Raw genomic sequence first — 18,978 nt, 5'->3', positions numbered from 1 at the left:
AGCACAGGTCTGGCTCAGAGTGGTGCTGAAGCAAATTGGTTCACTCGGTTTGTCCTGTGTGCCTCCACCAGCTTGGTGGCTTCTTCCAGTGATTCTAGTTGGTGGCACTGGACCCATGCCACTGTCTCTTTTGACAGTCAAGTGATGAATTGCTCTGGTACTATGAGGTCAAGGACTTCCCCTGAGTCACGTGCCTTGGACAGAAGCCGTCTCCTGCAGGAGTTGTGGAGCTGCTGAGCAAAAAGACTGGTTTATCTCCTGCAGTGTCAGCAACCAGAAATGTTACCGGTGTTGCTCAGGAGTCCGGCCGACCCTCTGAAGGATGGCCTTTTTCAGCTCATTGTATTCCAGCTATAGGTGAGTGTGGAGCTGTTGGGCGGCAAGTTATGATTTCTCTGTTAGCAAGAGGAGTACATCGACAGCCCAGTCCTTGCTTAGCCACCTACAGTCCTCTGCCCTCTTGAAGAGCTCCACAAAGGTTTCTCTGGTCATCCTGGGGAGTCACTTTTGAGGTTATGATGGTGGCCACAGGTGGAGTGCTGCAAGCAAGCTCCACATCAGCTTCTGATCATTTTTTGGCCCTGAGCCGAGGCCCTCTAATTAGGCTTGGTTTTCTCTTTGCATGTTGAGGAGAGCTTGATGTTGGGTCTGCTGCAGGAGGAAGAGGGCTTTGACAATTTCTTCAAATGGTGAGGATTCCATGGTGACATATTTGTCCTGCACTGCCTCGGTTTTGGCACCACTGTAAAAAATAACACTTGATTCAGCAGGGAGGAGTGAGGACACTGGGACGCAGAGCTTTCTTTTTTTTAAACCACCTCGAACTTTTAAGCTTTTCACTTTAATTTTTAATTAAAATTGGGAAATATAGTTTTGCCAATCAAGGATCAAATCAAATCATGGGTCGACTGTATCGCTACACCCCTAATCAAAACACTAGAAAACATGGGAGCACCTTTAACACCGTGTCGTATGAGAACAGTATAAAAGTCTCTCACAGTTTGTTGTCGTTGCCGTTGTTCTTGAGGCTGTTGCCGATCCGAATCTGAGCTCCGTTGATCCGGTCTCCACAGCAGTCTCCGCGGTTGGTGATGGTCACTGAGGTCACGTTGTAGATGGCGGGCAGCTCCACCCTCCACCAGGGATTCACTTCAAAATCAGTGTGAGTGCAGGAGCTCTGCATGTAGTCAGGGTTATTGTCACCATCTACAGCTTTCTGAGCGCCTCCTACGTGACTGTATGTAGACGACTGCACTGCTTTGGCTCCGGCTGCGAGGTTCTCTGTTCAACACAGTGAGCAAATATAAGACCTCTGAAGATGCAGGTACACAGAATCACATGTTTGTTCAGGTGTGTCTACCTGTGGAGGCGGAGAGTCCCGACACAGACAGGAGCGACAGCAGCAACAGCACACGCAGCATCATCTCAGCGTCTGAGATCAGAGCAACGTTAGATTAATGTATGTACCAACCTTCATTTATTCAAAACATCTGGAGGGATATTGCTCTCACAACAATGGACTGACCACCCCAGAGTCCAGGAAAGAGCGGACAGACTGATAGTAATGGGCATTCTGGCTCTTCTCAGTGAGTCAGATCAGTTGCTCAGCTCAGAAATAAGAGCCGATTCAGTTAGGTCCCAAACGGCTCTTCATTGAGCAGCACTGCTCCAGTTCAGTAAGTGATATTATCTATTATTTAAATTTCAGTAAGACTTTAGTTTAGTCCTTTTAATTAACTAACTGGCAAAAATTTCATTATATTTAAAAAAATAAATAACTTTTTTTCATAAGTTATTTTCATAAGTAGTTAAACTGTATGCTGTTTCATCATCACTGGACACCAATCCCAACAAAGTTGTATTATGCATGAATTTGTCTTACTTAAAAAAAGGTTCCTCAATGTGAATCGACTCCCAACATTCACCTTGTGAAGAGCAGATTAATTTGCCACTGACAAATCACTACACTAAACACAGAAAAAAGATATGATATTTAGTTGTTGAGGCTTTTGTGTAATATTCTTGCTGCTAAATATATTTTTTCTGCATTTTGGACATTAATAAAAAGAGTAACCTGTAATTAATGGCTGTTTTACCTGGAAACTAGATAAATGAAGGGTCTCTGACTTTTGCATGCTCAGTGTTTTGGTCTACTCTAATGAAGTACAAGATAAAAGCAGTCAACATCAAACTATTTGTTTCAGGTTTCAATACTTTATTACCATTTCATTGCTGCTCAAACATACAGACAATATACATTTATTCACAACATTCACAATTTCAATAAACAAACAAACATTAATATAAATTTAAATAACCAAGATCTGATAGCTGTAGGATAGGCGCTGTTACTACACCAAACCGTTCGACATAAAATACTTTGAAAGCTTTTGCCAGAAAGGAGCGATTTAAAAGGTGCTGTGCTGGGTGTGAACTGTCTGCCTAGAGTTTTAATGCTTTCTTTTCCATCCTTTAGGCATGTTTAGAGGCAACAGATGGAAGTTTGCAAACAATGATTTTAGAGCCAGGACGCACCATGTTCTCTAGCTGAGATGAGCTGATGGTCATCCCCAGGATCCCAAAGGAGGCAACCATCTCCACCCTCCTTGCCATTGATGATCGGTCCTGATGTCAGCTACCAACTCTTTTGTCTTTCCAATGTTCAGGCTTAAGTTATTCAGCCCTGTGGGGGGCAGTATTGAGAATTCAAGGAGAGGAAACCACATTATTCATTCTAACAACCTGCTTTCTGTTAGACAGAAAATCAAGAATCCAATAGCACAAAGACTGGTGGACACCAGACTTCTGAGGCCTTTTAAAGAGGCTTTAAGGCAATAGTGAATTAAATGCTTGGCTACAATCTATAAATAAGATTCATGCAGATGTACCTGGTACCTCCACGTGTTGCAACATAGAATGTAAGCAGAGTGACACTGCGTCCTCAGCTGCCCTATTCACCTTATATGTGAACTTTTATGTAACCATCCCAACACCATCAAACACCATCAGCTCATCCAAATCATCATTACATGCATGTCTGAAGACATTCCAATTTGTTGTGCTTAAATAGTCATTGATCATTTCTGCTGCTTGTGGTGACCACTGATTCACTTGCCTGGTGACCTTTCTGAAGATCTTCAGTCTCTGGTGGTATCGTGGGATGAGAAAGATTGTATTATAATCAGACTGTCCCACCAGCTGTCTGTTTTTATGTGAGGCGTGCGTACAGTCAGCTCGATGCAGAGTAAAGCTCTTCTGGTGGAGCACAGAGTCAGGAATGTTCCCATCCAGCTACGTCTCCGTAAAGCACATCACCGAGCAGTCAACAGTGTCTTGTTTTGAGCTGATAAAAATGCCCAAGTCATCTTTATTATCATTAATATTTATTTATTTATTTACCAGAAACCGCACATTGGAAAGAACGAGTCTTGGAAATGCTGACCAGTGTTTGCGTTGCTTCAGGTGAACCGAAACCCCAGCTCTCTTTCTGTGTTTCCTTGCTCTAATCTGCTGCTCATTATGGCTGTTTGGTCATTCTTGGTCAGTCCTCAGAACAAAGTCATCTAATGAAAAAAACATGGTAGGCTGAAGCCGAGACAACAGTTCAAGTTGCTTGTATGTGAATAAGCAATCAACAAAAGTTACATTAAAACATGAGGCAAACAAACACACCAATAAGAAGAGCAACACCTTGTCGTTATGACCAGTGCCATCTTACAGCCATGTGACCCCAAAACCCCAAAAAAACTGGACATGGTAAGACAGCATACAGGGTAAAAATAAAAGAGTTTGGTTCTTAACCCTAACACTAAGGCCTCATCCACACGTATCTTGATATTAAAACACATTTTTATTCCCATCATTTTATGAACACATTTCTGTCCACATCAGCCAAGCTTTTCAACATCGCTCCATCCAAAAAACTAATAAAATGTTGACATAAGCTGTTAGCACAGCTGCAGGAGGACAGTAAAATGCCACATGGCATAAAAAAACACTATGAACATTACAAGGCCAAAGGAAAATGAAGATTTATGAAAAGAAAAGGGGTTTATTAATATGATTTATATGTGTGGACTGACTTTCAATGAAAAGGCAGAGCTAAGTTAAGCAAAATGTAATCAAACACAAAATTGTGAATCACAGAATAACAACCCGGTCATCACCTGCATCACATAAACAGATTTCTGACTCTGTTTTCAAAAACAAGCATTATCTGTCTACATGAAAACACAGAAAACAGTTTAAAACATCTCCATCCTGCAAAGCATTTTCCAAAATTTCAGCTTTCACTGACCTGAAAAGCTGTTTTAGTCTGGATGGCAGTTCAAATGCAATTCAACGTGCTTTACGTAAATAAAAGCCAAAAAAACATTTGTGAAAGGAATGTGAAAGGCAGAGATTCTTACCTGTGTCCGTCCAGCACCGCTAGGTTTGGAGTTTTAGCTCTCTGTTGTGATGGGTCTAATAGTGGACGCTCTGATTGTTTGATCAGAGAGAACGGACTTTGATCCATCTGTCACCATGTAAGGGACAATCAGAAAAAAGAACAAGATTAAAGGGCTTTAATCTTGTTAAAGTTAATAACTTTGTAATATCTTGTAAAACTAAAAGAAGTGTCGTTACTAAAGAGAATAAAGAACACACTAAAACATGGTGTGTTCTGCTGTGAGTCGCCTGTAAAACCTGAAATCATCATTTAAAAATCAGAGGAATCGAGTTTTTCACACCACGTCGTACGTCTTTACGTATTAACGTCACACAGAGACTCAAAAGAAGGTCCGGCTCGATGTGTAGATCTCTAATGATCTCAAAGCCAACATCATACTGATGAAGATGTGATGACAGTAGTACATGGTTCACTCACATCCTCAGAGACGCTCCTTCACCAAGTTTAGACTGAGTTCACTCTGAATTCTCTTCCAATCATCAGATTAATCCGCTTGGGGAAGGGGGCCAAAGCACCGCATATGCTACAAAATGTTCCTCTGCACATTGTATTAAGTTATACACTTCCACCAGAGAAATCTTACACAGTGCAGCTTTTATGTCATTAATTCATAGAGTGAAAAGTCATTTTAAGGCAGGCCTGTCAAACTGGGGACCTTCTGGGCCAAATTGCTGTGGAGATCAGTGTTGACCCTCATCATCTAACACTCTGAATTCAGTTCATGAAGGTCTCGCTAATTAGCTGATGAGCTAAGTCAAGTGTGTTTACTGAGACAGTGTGCTGAAGCTGCTGTGTTTGGCTCAAGAGGTCTGGAGCCTGGTGTGTTTTAAGGGAAACGTCATTAAAAGTCATTACAGGTTAAAATCGTAACAAGAAGTTAATTTCGCTCACAATGTTTGGAGTTTTGCCAAATGTCACAATTATAAACCTGTGATTCACACTGAAATTTGAGAAAACAGCTGTGACTAAATTTGGCATTTTAGCTGTTTGTCTGTGTGAAGCAATGTGGGTTTTATTTAGTTAAAATGTGGTAACTTGGTAAAATGCATATGAAAAGTGAAAGGGAAATTCCTCCCTAAAACTAGAGTATGTTATTTGCTACTTTTAGCAGAAATACATTATACAATCCCAGTGGTGTCAAAAAATCCTGACTGCTAGCCTAGCCGGTGAGCCACAGGCTAATAAATACAAGCAAGCTGACATTAATGTAAGACCTCAGTTGTTAAACAAAATTGTAAAGAAAGCATCAATTTAATCTTTATTCGGCACTAAAAACACCCGAGATAAGTTTTCACCCATTCAGTCAGAGAAAATTAGCCAAACTGAGGTAGGATATCTAGATAGCCAGGTAGCTACCTTGCTAACATTAGCTAGCAGAAGCAGCCCTCAAAATTCCACCCCAAAGCAGCTGTAGAGTTTAAGAAAAGAATTTCTCTACATTCTAAACACATTAAAAGGTGTTTTAAACTGGAAAATCTCACTCTAGAGACTCGGCACATGAGGAATAAGCACGTTTACAACAATAGGTAACCTTTTCATTTTGGTCTTTAATTTCTCACGATATGTTCCCAGGAATTTAATCTGTTAGGAGGGATCGAACTAAGGATGGTCCAGTATATGTTTCAGGAAACAGTGGTGCATGCTTGTGTTTATCCATCTGTTAAAGCTCTGGGTTACTGTAAATGACCGAATCTGCAGTTCACTTGAAGGAATGACCTTGGGGGCTTTTATTTTGGCACAGGTAAGGATCCCTCCACAGTCTGTTTAATAAGAGCCAAGGTGGCATTAGTGAATTTGCGCCAGCAGCTTCACTTCTAATTTGCATAAAATTAAACTTTGCTCAACTTTCTTGCATCATGACTCCGCCCACTCCACGGCAACAATGTTCACGGTGCCTCCTGTTGCTAGAAATTGTGGAATCCTGAAAATAGCTCTCATTGAAACTGAATGATCTCCGGTCGCACTGTCACGTCACGTTGCTGCTCGTCAGGGGCACAATTTTGAAACTTTAACAAACTCTTGAGTTTGATAAAAAAAAGTGAGTTTTCCATAATACAGACCTTTAAGTAACCTTGATCTCTTGTCAACTTAGATAATGATCAACACATTGATTATAGAGGGTTCAATCTGATATTATATTGTCTAACGCATTTAAGACACATGCAGACAGTCATAAATGTCAACATTCTGAATTTATTAGGACGTTATTTCAGTTTTACAGTCATGTTTGGTTACACTGAAACATCTGTACATGCACATTCTGAGTAATGATTTTATCGTAGGTGGAGGTAAAAAGGTGTTTCACTCTCTCTTCAGGAGCGCCGACACTCTTCCTCTAATTCCTCTAATTCCGGCGACGGGAGAGCGGCACTCCGAACACCTCCACCTCACACAGACTCAGAGTTCCCTCTCGGGGCAGGAACACGGTCACGTAGCTGCCCTCCAGCAGAGTGCTGCAGTTAAAGTACTCGGTCTGTCCAGCAGGGATGGAGGACACAGTGGCACAGCTGGAGAACCAGAGGAACAGAGAGAAGCAGAGACAGCAGAGGTGAGGCTGGAAATGCTGATATTCAGGCAGGAACCGTTTATGCAGTGAACCCTTAAAGTCGTTTTTAAAGTGTTGTTTAAATGATTAGTAAGAACCGTAAAGGATTCAGCACAGCTTTGGTAGCACAGTTCTAAAGCACCCTCTGTAGAACCAGGTCTGGATCCCAGTTCCGTTGACACAGATGATATATCGACACTGTCGGAACAAAACCTCACATCTACATTCTTGCATTTTAATTTTTTTTTAAATAATTAGAAAAGACCAGATGACCTTAACATTATAAATTTCATTAAAATGGGACAAACAGAGGTCGTCTGTTTACATTGACTCACACTGAGAGTTAGGCATGTTTTTTTTCCTTCTGCTGTAAAATTACCATTTCAGAGATTTCAGGTTTTGGTTCTACAGAGGTGATGTGCTGAAAGAGTGAAGGAACTCTTCACTGGAGATTTTGAACAGTAAAATTAGACTTTTTCTAAATCCAAATTTACATACAGTACTGTACAACTTTCAGAGAACACTCTTCATTTATTTAATTATTTAATTAAGTACAAGTTAATGATCGTTCAGAAGAGATATTTCTCAGGAGATCAGATATCAGATAATCCACTCATATACAGAAGGAGAAAGTCAAAGGGAGTTGGGGTTGATTAACATCCACAGAGAAAATGTGGCTCCTAACAACCACCTGGAAGAGCTGGTCGACCCCAAAACTGCCCCATCAGATAAACAGCACTTAAAGCTTTCATCTCTGAGAGAGAGGAGAAAATCAAGCTGATCAGATCTGAAAACATCCACAGGTGTTTCTGTCCATCCTTCCACTGTGAGAAGACGACTCAGCGCTGTGGGTCTGAAAGGATGTGTAGCTGATCAAGAAGAACCTCACTGAGAAAAGGAGACGGACACATCAAACAAAGAAGCTGAACGATGGACTGACCACCCCAGAGTCCAGACCTCAACACCACTGAATGTGTTTGATTACTTCAGAAAATCATCAACCAGCTTCTAAGACTGAACTTTGGAGGTGTGTCTGCAGATTCTTTGAGGAACTGAAAGTGAGGCTCCTGAACAGAATGGAAGCTGGAATAAAGGGAAAGAGTGACTCACTGAACACTGAACACAGCTGAAAGCAGACTAGCTGTGGAGGATTCTGGGTAATTTCCTGTTAAAGATTGTTTTCTGCTTTTTTTCTGATGCTGAAACATGAATAACTTTTATTTAATGACTGTTTTGAGTGGAAATTAAATAAATAAGGGGGTCTCTGACTTTTGCACAGTACTTTACACAAAGTTTTCCTGAACCGTCGTCTACTTACAGTGGATTATCTTTTCCCTCATTCTCTATGGAATTCCCGATCCGGATCTCGGCACCGTCTAAACCTTCTGGACAGCAGTCCCCTCGGTTGGTCAGAGCCACGGTGGAGATTGTGTATTTGCGATGAAGGTTCACCCTCCACCAGGGGGCACTCTCCTGTGCTGTTTCAGTGCAGGAGCCCATCATCAGGTTCGAGTTCCGGTTCCCATCGATGGCGTTTCCAGCGATCCCAAAGCCGGCCCACATTCCAGAGCCGTTCAGACTGGACTGGGTGGCTCTTCCTCTGAGGGCGACGTTGCGGAGGCCGGCTTTCTCTGAGGAGGAACATCATCACAACAAACATCAGGACGGGAGGCTCTTCTTCCGAAAAATGAGGTACAGGACTTTTACGTTGTGTGGAGATTATTTAAACTTCAAAAAGATTCTTGACCCTCATACATCACACTTACAAAAGGGTTCTTTATCCACTGAAAGGTGCTTCAAGGAGCCTCTAGTGGTTCCTCCATGGCTATAATAATCAGCTCTTGAACTTGAGGACCAGTTTTTTTTTTTTTGGAAATCAATGTAAACTTATTTAATGTCAACCAATCTTTAATTTCAACATCACACTTATAAACTTAGTCTGGACGTCTGCCATAAATATGAGTTTAATGTTTACTTACCAGGGAGGAGACTCGCCTTCTGTTCGTCAATCACGTCTGTGAGAAGATAAAACGGGGGGTGGTTAATCAATAATAACCAATGTTAGACATTAAAATGTTCATCATGATCAAATTCACACAGCAGAGAAGCGTGAATATTAGAGCTAATGGAAAGGCCACCAATTCCCACCAAAAACGGGGACAGTGCCCAGAAAATGGGGACGTCTGGTCACCCTAGATTACGATAAACACTGACATACTGCCCAGCCCTGGGGGACAGCACTGAATTCAGCACGACAGTTACCTGCAAATACCTGCACCTCACATAACGTCAGAAATTTCTGTTCTCCGCGAGGAAGATGTTCACGTAACGTCCTACTGCGTCGTGTAGCCGGAACGATTTGGTATGACCACTTAGAATGGCTCGTATGACCGCAACTCTGGAGACAGAGAGAGAGAGAGAGAGAGAGAGAGAGGGACAGAGAGAGAGGGACAGACAGAGAGAGAGAGAGAGAGAGGAACAGACAGAGAGAGAGAGACAGGCAGAGAGAGAGAGACAGACAGAGAGAGAGAGAGAGAGAGAGAGGGACAGACAAAGAGAGAGAGAGACAGACAGAGAGAAAGAGAGAGAGGGACAGACAGACAGAGAGAGAGAGAGAGGGACAGACAAAGAGAGAGAGAGAGAGAGGGACAGACAGATAGAGAGAGAGCAATATTAGACATGTACTTAATCAGTAATGTTATTGAAAACCAATTAGTAATTTCTGACTTCTGAATATCTGAAGTGGTCAAATCCCGCACGTCAGCACGCTGTGATCTATAAACTATGAATCTTTTACAAACTCTCCAGCTGACAGAGCACTTTTAAAGCTGACGTTTAAGCCATTCATCTTTCTAGCCAAAATTTGTTATAAATTCTTCTGCTCTCCTCCTTCAGGGTCACCGCAGTATTCTTCAGAGATGTTACAGTGTAAATAGTGCTTTTTTGGGTCTGTTTTTAAAATGTTTTGGTAATTTTACAGGAATGACTGAGGAGAAGAACAACAAGCTAACAGCTAACGTTAGCGAGGTAGCTCACCGGCTAGATATTTTACCTCAGTTCGGCTCTTTTTCTACAAAGCTACATAACTTCATGTATGTGTAATCGGTTGCATTATATGCGGTGCTGGAAGTGTTCTCCCTTTTCTGCCCGACACATGAAGGGGTACGGGGGTCTGCACCCGGAAGTTGCAAACAGGTTAAACATCGCAACGGCTGTCCGGCACCTACCTCATATATATATATTTATATATATATATATATATATATATATATTTATTCATATATATATATATATATATACACACACACAACCCCATTTCCAGTTGGGACGCTGTGCAAAATGTTAATAAAAACAAAATATAATGATAAACCCTATATTTCATTGAAAATAGTACAAATGTTTTCAAAAGAAATTTTATTGTTTTTTTTTAACAATATTTGCCCATTCTGAATTTGGTGCCCACAACACGTTTCAAAAAAGTTGGGACGGGTTCAACAAAAGGCTGGTAAAGTTGTGTAATGCTAAAAAACCAGCTGGTGGTTAATTTGCAACGAGTCAGTAACATGACTGGGTATAAAAGAGCCTCTCTGAGTCTTTCAGAAGTAAAGATGAGGAGGGGTTCACCACTCTGTGAAAGCCTGCACCATCAAATAGTGCAACAATAACGTTTCTCAACATAAAATAGCAAAGATCATTTGCTTTTCATCATATATGGTACATAATATCATTAAAAGATTCAGAGAATCTGGAGAAATCTCTGTATGTAAGGGTCAAGGCCAAAAACCAGTATTTGCTGGCTGTGATCTTTGGGCCCTCAGGCAGCACTGCATTAAAAACAGACATGATTCTGTAGTGGAAATCACTGCATGGGCTCAGAAACACTTCTGAAAACCACTGTCTGTGAAAACAGTTCATCACTGCATCCACAAATGCAAGTTAAAACTCTAAAACGCAAAGAAAAAATCATATATAAACAGGATACAGAAACGCTGCCACCTTCTCTGGGCCTGAGCTCTTTTAAAATGGACTGAGGGGAAGTGGAAAAGTGTCCTGTGATCTGACGAATCAACATTTGAAATTCTTTTTGGAAATCATGGACACTGAGTCCTCCGGGCTAAAGACCACTCCGCTTGTTATCAGTGCACAGTTCAAAAGCCAGTATTCATGATGGTTTAGGGGGCCATTAGTGCACATGGCATGGGTGACGTGATCTGTGAAGGCACCATTAATGCTGAACGATATATACATGTTTTGGCAACATATGCTGCCATCCAGACAACGTCTTTTTCAGGGAAGGTCTTGATTATTTCAGCAAGACAATGTCAAACAACATTCTGCATGTATTACAACACCATTGCTCCGAGTTAAAAGAGTCTAAACTGACCTGCCTGCAGTCCAGATCTGTCACCACTGATAACATTTGGCGCATTATGAAATGAAAAATACAACAAATGAGCCCCTGAACTGATGAGCAGCTGAAATTTAATATTAAACAAGAATGAGAAAACATTTCACTTTCAAAACTACAGCAGTGTCTCCTCAGTTCCCAAACACTTACAGATTGTTAAAAGAGGTGATGAAACTCAGTGGTAAACAGGCCCCCGTTTTTTGGAACGTGTTGTTGGCATCAAATTTAAAATGGGCAAATATTTTTCACAAAACAATAAAATTTCTCAGTTTCAACATTTGATATGTTGTCTTTGTACTATTTTCCCTTAAAATATGGTTTACATGATTTGCATATCATTGCATTCTAATTTTATTTACATTCTGCATAGCGTCCTGCTACATATATATATATATATATATGGGGTAATTCCACTTCTTCGTCAGAATTCTTCCATAACTGAGTGTGTGAGTGATTCAGAGTGGTTTGGTGTGAAATGGTTCAGATTTTTAACAGTGGTGGTGACAGGAACCAGAGGTCGCCATGGCTACAACACAAATATAGAGGTTTTGATGATGGAAAACAGTGGAAAATCTGAAATAATAAGTTTTCTTTGGGGACTATTTTGCCTGACAGCACCCTGCATGTATCCCTCCACCATGAATAGAGTTTAAGTTCTCTAAACTATCATAAAACAGTGTCTCAGTCATCAGGCAGTGAATTCATAACCATTTCATGTAGGAACTTTCTGTGAGGGAGCTTTTAGAGGTGGACGTCTGGTTCCTATCACCACCACTGTGAACAGTTCTGACTCTGTAAGTTTATCTAGAACAGAGCGTTTCACACCAAACCACTCTAAACCTCTTTCTTCACATCTTAACTGTTTAATTATGTAGGTATTTTGAAAAATTGGTGGACTCCTTTCAGAAGACTGGCTTGCTGCCCCCTGTTGAGTGAACTCCACAGTTACTTCTTGTTGCCGTTGCCGTTGTTCTCCAAACTGTCTCCGACTCGGATCTGAGCCCCATTGAGTCGTTGTGCACAGCAGTCTCCTCGGTTGGTGATGGCAATCCTGGTGATGTTGTAGGTTTTTGATAAGTCCACTCTCCACCAGGGATCCTTCTGCCTTAAAGTGTGAGTACAACTCGAAACGTGGTAATTGGTTTGCAGGTCGCCGTCCACAGCTTTGTTTGCTGGGCCATTGTAACCGGTAGAAGACTGTACAGCCTCGGCTCTGAGAGCAACGTTCTCTAATTGGAGCAAATAGGCAACAGGTTAATGCTCATAAATGTGATAACACAACTGACCGTTTGCAAAATTCAGAGGAAGCTCTGCCTCCCTTATACTTCGTTTACATGTTTGCGCTGAAAACATGCTGTTTTGCGGCTATATGAAGAACCCAAACGCTGGCATGGTGACTGTGTTACCGGTGTAAAGGATGATTATGAGAGGAGAGCTGAGTTTGTCTGGAATTCAACAACAAGACATTTGGCCTCCACGGCTCCACAAAACATCAACATCCAGTTTATTCCACCACAGCAAAAAGTGGAAACATTGCACACTTAATGGAACGTTTTACTTACCGCTGTGGTCTGCAGAGCATTGCAATGTCAGAATTTACCTTTGCAGCTTTATGAAAAACATTGGAATGTGTGGTTTGCTGTTGTCCAATGGCAGAGTGGGTAATCAGGAGAGATGGTGTAAATCATACCCAACAAGCAGTGCTCTACAGCGTTCACCACTTTTTTTTGCTATTTTCTTACATTATATGGACAAAAGTATTAGGACACACCTCTTAATCATTGAATTCAGGTGTTTCATTCAATCTCATTGTCACAGGTGGATAAACTCAATAATTTACTTAGCTAGCATCCATTTGTGGCTTATTAACTGTCATAATTGCATCACATCTAAGATAAAAGCATTCGCCAGTTTTCATTTTATCACTAGCTGCCTTGGTTGTCTTAGTGTTCCATATAACTAATAAATAAGATTAAGAAATTAAGAAGATGAAAATGTGCAGATTTTCAAAAACGTTATTTTGGTCAACGGCAAAGGTGACGCAGGGAAACTGTTCAGTCACTCGATGTTACAGCGGCAGGTTTTCGTGTCTAATGAGGAGGTTGTAGTGACAGAAGCTGCCCTTTCAGATGAGCTAATGCTAAAGCTAACACTGGAGCTAATCAGAGCCAGTCAGCTGCTGAGGAGGACTCGTCGCCTTTTACACCAGTTCTTTAATCGAACAACACAAAGAACAGCGTTAATATTCATCTTCCCACAGTGTTTTAATAATGTAGGAGCTGTGCAGCTTAATCTGACTGATTTATCAGCAGAACTGTCAGCAGCTGAGCTGAGAAAGATAACAAGTTAGCTGACTGATTTACTGATGTTGTCGTTCTGTCTTCAGGATGGTTGTTCCTTCGCTTGATGGACAAACGTTTAGAGATGATCATGATTGGCTGAGAGGTGTTTCAGTCCTAATTTTGGAAACGGTCAGTTGTCAGTGTTGTTTTGTTGTATTACAGAAATCTTACTTTCTTCGTGTCTCGGGACGCCATGAACTCTCGATATTCCTGAAATCCCCCACATCAGGATGAGAGACAGAAGCACAGACACCGTCATCCTCTACCTCAGAGAAGCACAGTGAGTCAGTAACGTCTGTAATCGTCTGGATTAATACTGACCTGTTTCACATAAAACTTTTAAAAAACAGACCCACATCACTGAAACTATTTTCCTCACTTTATTTGAAATAAGAGTTTCAGGCTACAGCAGTTTAGCCCCGCCCATGCAGCCTACAGCAGTTTAGCCCCACCCATTCAGCCTACAGCAGTTTAGCTCCACCATTCAGCTACAGCAGTTTAGCTCCACCCATTCAGTCTACAGCAGTTTAGCCCCGCCCATTCAGCCTACAGCAGTTTAGCCCCACCCATTCAGTTACAGCAGTTTAGCTCCACCATTCAGCTACAGCAGTTTAGCTCCACCATTCAGCTACAGCAGTTTAGCCCCACCATTCAGCCTACAGCAGTTTAGCTCCACCATTGAGCTACAGCAGTTTAGCTCCACCCATTCAGTCTACAGCAGTTTAGCCCCGCCCATTCAGCCTACAGCAGTTTAGCCCCACCCATTCAGCCTACAGCAGTTTAGCCCCACCATTCAGCCTACAGTAGTTTAGCCCCACCCATTCAGCTTACAGCAGTTTAGCTCCACCATTCAGCTACAGCAGTTTAGCCCCACCATTCAGCTACAGCAGTTTAGCTCCACCATTCAGTCTACAGCAGTTTAGCTCCGCCCATTCAGCCTACAGCAGTTTAGCCCCACCCATTCAGCCTACAGCAGTTTAGCTCCACCCATTCCGTCTACAGCAGTTTAGCTCCACCCATTCAGTCTACCCAATTTAGTGGGTCGGTTTCCTGAACAGGGCCTAAGCCTGACTTCCTCTCAGTGGAAAACGTCCATTCAGGACGCTGTTTAGTCCAGGACTAGGCCTAATCTCTGTGCTCATGACGCTGTAAGGTCTCACCTTTCCTACCTGTATCAGTGGAGGTGTGCAGAGAGAAGGAGCTTGTGTGCTGAGATGGAGAGTCCAGTGTTGAGTGCGTTTCTGCTCTGAGCTGTTTTGGCCACAGATTTGTTTGATTAGAGTTGGTGGGTGGTTACTGACCCCGGTCATCCTGAACCCCAGCCAGGTATGAAGGAGGCGCTGTACTTTGTAAACAGTTTGTTTTTCAGTTAGGTTGTGTGTGCCGTTGTATAATAGACCTCTGAAGTCAATGGGCCTCGTTCTCCAATATCTTCCTGCAGACGTGTGTTAAAACGGGTAACACAAGTCAGCATGTTGTTGCTGAGAGAGTCAGATGTGAGCGGAGTGCAAACAAACTGTTCATAAAGAGAAAACTCTGCCTGTGTACAGGTGGCTGTGGCCAACTACAGCAAAAGCTGAGTCTCTTTTAATTAGACACATCAGTGTGTTTACTGGGAGACGGCATATTCTGAGTTATTACTAACACAAAATGTGTTGAAATATTTCTGTGCCGACTTATGGACAACACATTTCTTCTGGTTACTTCTAAACCAGAATGTGATAAATCTGAAAACAATGTGACAAAAAAGTGTTAAAACAGTTTAGCTCCACCCATTCAGTCTACAGCAGTTTAGCCCCACCATTCAGTCTACAGCAGTTTAGCTCCACCATTCAGTCTACAGCAGTTTAGCTCCACCCATTCAGCTACAGCAGTTTAGCTCCACCATTCAGCTACAGCAGTTTAGCTCCACCATTCAGCTACAGTGGTTTAGTTCCACCCATTCAGCTACAACAGTTTAGCTCCACCATTCAGTCTACAGCAGTTTAGCCCCACCATTCAGTCTACAGTGGTTTAGCTCCACCCATTCAGCTACAACAGTTTAGCTCCACCATTCAGTCTACAGCAGTTTAGCCCCACCATTCAGTCTACAGCAGTTTAGCCCCACCATTCAGTCTACAGCAGTTTAGCTCCACACATTCAGTCTACAGCAGTTTAGCCCCACCATTCAGTCTATAGCAGTTTAGCTCCACACATTCAGTCTACAGCAGTTTAGCCCCACCATTCAGTCTACAGCAGTTTAGCTCCACACATTCAGTCTACAGCAGTTTAGCCCCACCATTCAGTCTACAGCAGTTTAGCTCCACACATTCAGTCTACAGCAGTTTAGCTCCACCATTCAGTCTACAGCAGTTTAGCCCCACCATTCAGTCTACAGCAGTTTAGCTCCACCATTCAGCTACAGCAGTTTAGCTCCACCCATTCAGTCTACAGCAGTTTAGCTCCACCATTCAGCTACAGCAGTTTAGCTCCACCATTCACACTAAGGTTTTATATAGTGTTTTGGTTATAAGTAGTGTTCTCTAAGTGCTTTTTAAATGCGATATATAGCAGCCAATCAGAAAAGAACTCATTTACATATATTGCCTGTTTAATTCTGAGGGATTAAGATAGGCTGGAAAATGTTCATGTAGCAATTCATGTAAATTGACTTATGTAGGATACGGAATCTTAAATAAGCTAAAAAATGTGATTTTGCAAAAAAGTAAGTCAGGGCAGCATAATGTAATTATATTATGGCCTTAATTTACTACACAATTTATAGACTTTAAATCTTCAGAGATATTTCACTAACAGAGCAGACAGTCAGGCACTCACAGTCATAATTTAGTGGGTCGGTTTCCTGAACAGGGCCTAAGCCTGACTTCCTCTCAGTGGAAAACGTCCATTCAGGACGCTGTTTAGTCCAGGACTAGGCCTAATCTCTGTGCTCATGACGCTGTAAGGTCTCACCTTTCCTACCTGTATCAGTGGAGGTGTGCAGAGAGAAGGAGCTTGTGTGCTGAGATGGAGAGTCCAGTGTTGAGTGCGTTTCTGCTCTGAGCTGTTTTGGCCACAGATTTGTTTGATTAGAGTTGGTGGGTGGTTACTGACCCCGGTCATCCTGAACCCCAGCCAGGTATGAAGGAGGCGCTGTACTTTGTAAACAGTTTGTTTTTCAGTTAGGTTGTGTGTGCCGTTGTATAATAGACCTCTGAAGTCAATGGGCCTCGTTCTCCAATATCTTCCTGCAGACGTGTGTTAAAACGGGTAACACAAGTCAGTATGTTGTTGCTGAGAGAGTCAGATGTGAGCGGAGTGCAAACAAACTGTTCATAAAGAGAAAACTCTGCCTGTGTACAGGTGGCTGTGGCCAACTACAGCAAAAGCTGAGTCTCTTTTAATTAGACACATCAGTGTGTTTACTGGGAGACGGCATATTCTGAGTTATTACTAACACAAAATGTGTTGAAATATTTCTGTGCCGACTTATGGACAACACATTTCTTCTGGTTACTTCTAAACCAGAATGTGATAAATCTGAAAACAATGTGACAAAAAAGTGTTAAAACAGGTAACACAAGTGTGCTGTTATTTAGCACATCACTTTTTAAAGCATAGGTTATTAAAGTCAACATTTCTCAAAATATGCTTCTACCGTTGTGTTGTTAGCCAGAGACTTATTTTACTTGATCTGTTTTGAAATGTTGCTTTAAACGAAACATCAAAAAAATAATAATAACAATAATAATAATAATAATAATTATTATTATTATTATTATTATAGTCAAAATAGATCAACAGAATTAATCTTATATTCATTTAAATAAATCCAGATTTTATTAATTTGTTTATTTATTTATTTAAAGTGTGTTTTGTGGAGTCTGGATATGCAAAAGAGTTGTGCATGTACATAAAAACTCCAGTAACATCTTTTTCATATAGAAAAAAAAAACAGAAACCCAAACATGTTCCTTTGTGTATCCTGTGTAATACCTTTAACTGTATGAGACAGTGCTGAGCACTAACTGAGCAAGGTTTATTTTTTTAAACATTCTAATGTTTGTGTATTTATGTTTCCTCATTTGTTTCCATGGCAACTGTGATTGTGCCGTCCTCGTGTTGAAGCCCACAGTGGTCGCAGTGAAGGCGTTAGGTGAGTTTGTACAGGTAAGACGTTATTTGTGGGCTGGTGAACTCAGTAAATGATGATCGGGAGCTGAGCGCGGATCAGTCAGAGCTCACTCAGTGTTTCAGTGGCGAATTTACGCTCCGACTCTGCGCATGCGCCATGCGCACAGGAGCGTGGCTACGCTTTCAATGTACAATATTTCACGAACACTTTCAGCGTTAGCGGAGATGATTTCGGGCGCAGGGAGGAACATCGGGTTCGCACGACAACAAAACAGCCTCTCTTTATTCCCCGAATCAGACATGCCGGCAAATTAGCCGAGTTAGCCGGTTTAAAGACTGCCGGGCGTCGCCGAGTCAGAGTAACGACAGGCCGTTAGCCGGCTAGGCTAGGCTAAGCTGCAGCTAGCGGCTCTGTAGCTACGTTACAAACTTTCATATTTCAGACATTTGTCCACTCAGACAGTCAGACATCTGTCCACACAGACAGTCCGACAGTCCAACTTTCAGACAGTCCGACTCTCAGACATCTGTCCACTCAGACAGTCTGACTCTCAGTCAGACATCTGTCCACACAGACAGTCCGACTTTCAGACAGTCCGACTCTCAGACATCTGTCCACTCTGACAGTCCGACTCTCACACTCCGACTCTCAGACATCTGTCCACTCAGACAGTTCGACTCTCAGACACTCAGACAGTCTGACATTCAGACATCTGTCCACTCAGACAGTCCGACCCTCACACTCCGACAGTCCGACTCTCAGACACTCAGACATCTGTCCACTCAGACAGTCAGACACTCCGACACTCAGACACACCGGGTTCGGTGCCGTGAACACTGTAAAGTTAGCTCGGCTAACGAGGCCGAAGTCAGCTTCCTGTTCCAACTGTTCCGTTCCACCTTAAACGGTGCGGCAGTTTATATTACAGCGCTCGAGGCGTTATAATGATAACTGCTGCACCATTTAAGGTGGAACGGGACAGTTGGAACAGGCTGGCGAATCAGAAGCTGAGTTCACTTCAGCCTCGTAGTTAAATTAGCTGCGCTGAAAGCTAACGGAGCGGCTAGCTTAGCTTAGCTCAGCGATTTCCGGCGCAGTGAGCCGTTAGCGCCGTGCTGT

The 18,978-nt window shown here is 42.2% G+C and overlaps 2 protein-coding genes across 4 annotated transcripts in view; both read right to left on the bottom strand.

Moving 5' to 3' along the window:
* The window catches only part of LOC118820967, a 32,679-nt gene extending 28,196 nt beyond the window's left edge, over positions 1–4,483 (bottom strand). Inside the window, exons 1-3 of one of the 2 annotated variants that reach the window (XM_036589329.1) lie at positions 4,410–4,483; positions 1,361–1,432; positions 999–1,281 (exon numbers count right to left, since the gene is read on the bottom strand). In XM_036589329.1, coding sequence (XP_036445222.1) covers positions 999–1,281; positions 1,361–1,424 — 347 coding nt within the window. In that variant the 5' untranslated portion in view covers positions 1,425–1,432; positions 4,410–4,483. Of the gene's footprint in view, positions 1–998; positions 1,282–1,360; positions 1,433–2,535; positions 2,634–4,409 lie in introns of those variants that run through there. The other variant, XM_036589330.1, reaches the window with a different exon arrangement.
* A 2,140-nt stretch (positions 4,484–6,623) lies between these two features.
* On the bottom strand, positions 6,624–16,834 carry LOC118820968 (fucolectin-like). Of its 2 annotated transcripts, XM_036589331.1 has the most exons (8): positions 16,707–16,825; positions 14,906–15,180; positions 13,917–14,011; positions 12,353–12,632; positions 9,258–9,393; positions 8,975–9,010; positions 8,314–8,626; positions 6,624–6,957 (listed from the first exon to the last, which is right to left on the bottom strand). In XM_036589331.1, the coding sequence occupies exons 2-8, from the start codon at positions 15,053–15,055 to the stop codon at positions 6,795–6,797; spliced, it is 1,173 nt and encodes a 390-aa protein (XP_036445224.1). In that variant the 5' UTR covers positions 15,056–15,180; positions 16,707–16,825; the 3' UTR covers positions 6,624–6,794. The 2 variants fall into 2 exon arrangements, with proteins under 2 accessions (XP_036445224.1, XP_036445225.1); XM_036589332.1 differs by lacking the exons at positions 12,353–12,632; positions 13,917–14,011 and having other exon boundaries at positions 14,915–15,180; positions 16,707–16,834.
* Between the last annotated feature and the right edge of the window lie 2,144 nt (positions 16,835–18,978).

This window comes from Colossoma macropomum, unplaced genomic scaffold, assembly GCF_904425465.1.
Source record: "Colossoma macropomum unplaced genomic scaffold, Colossoma_macropomum, whole genome shotgun sequence".
In the NCBI taxonomy this organism is placed as follows: Eukaryota; Metazoa; Chordata; class Actinopteri; order Characiformes; family Serrasalmidae; genus Colossoma; species Colossoma macropomum.
The sequence above is the reverse complement of the archived record's forward strand: the minus strand, read 5'-3'. Positions and strand labels throughout refer to the sequence as shown.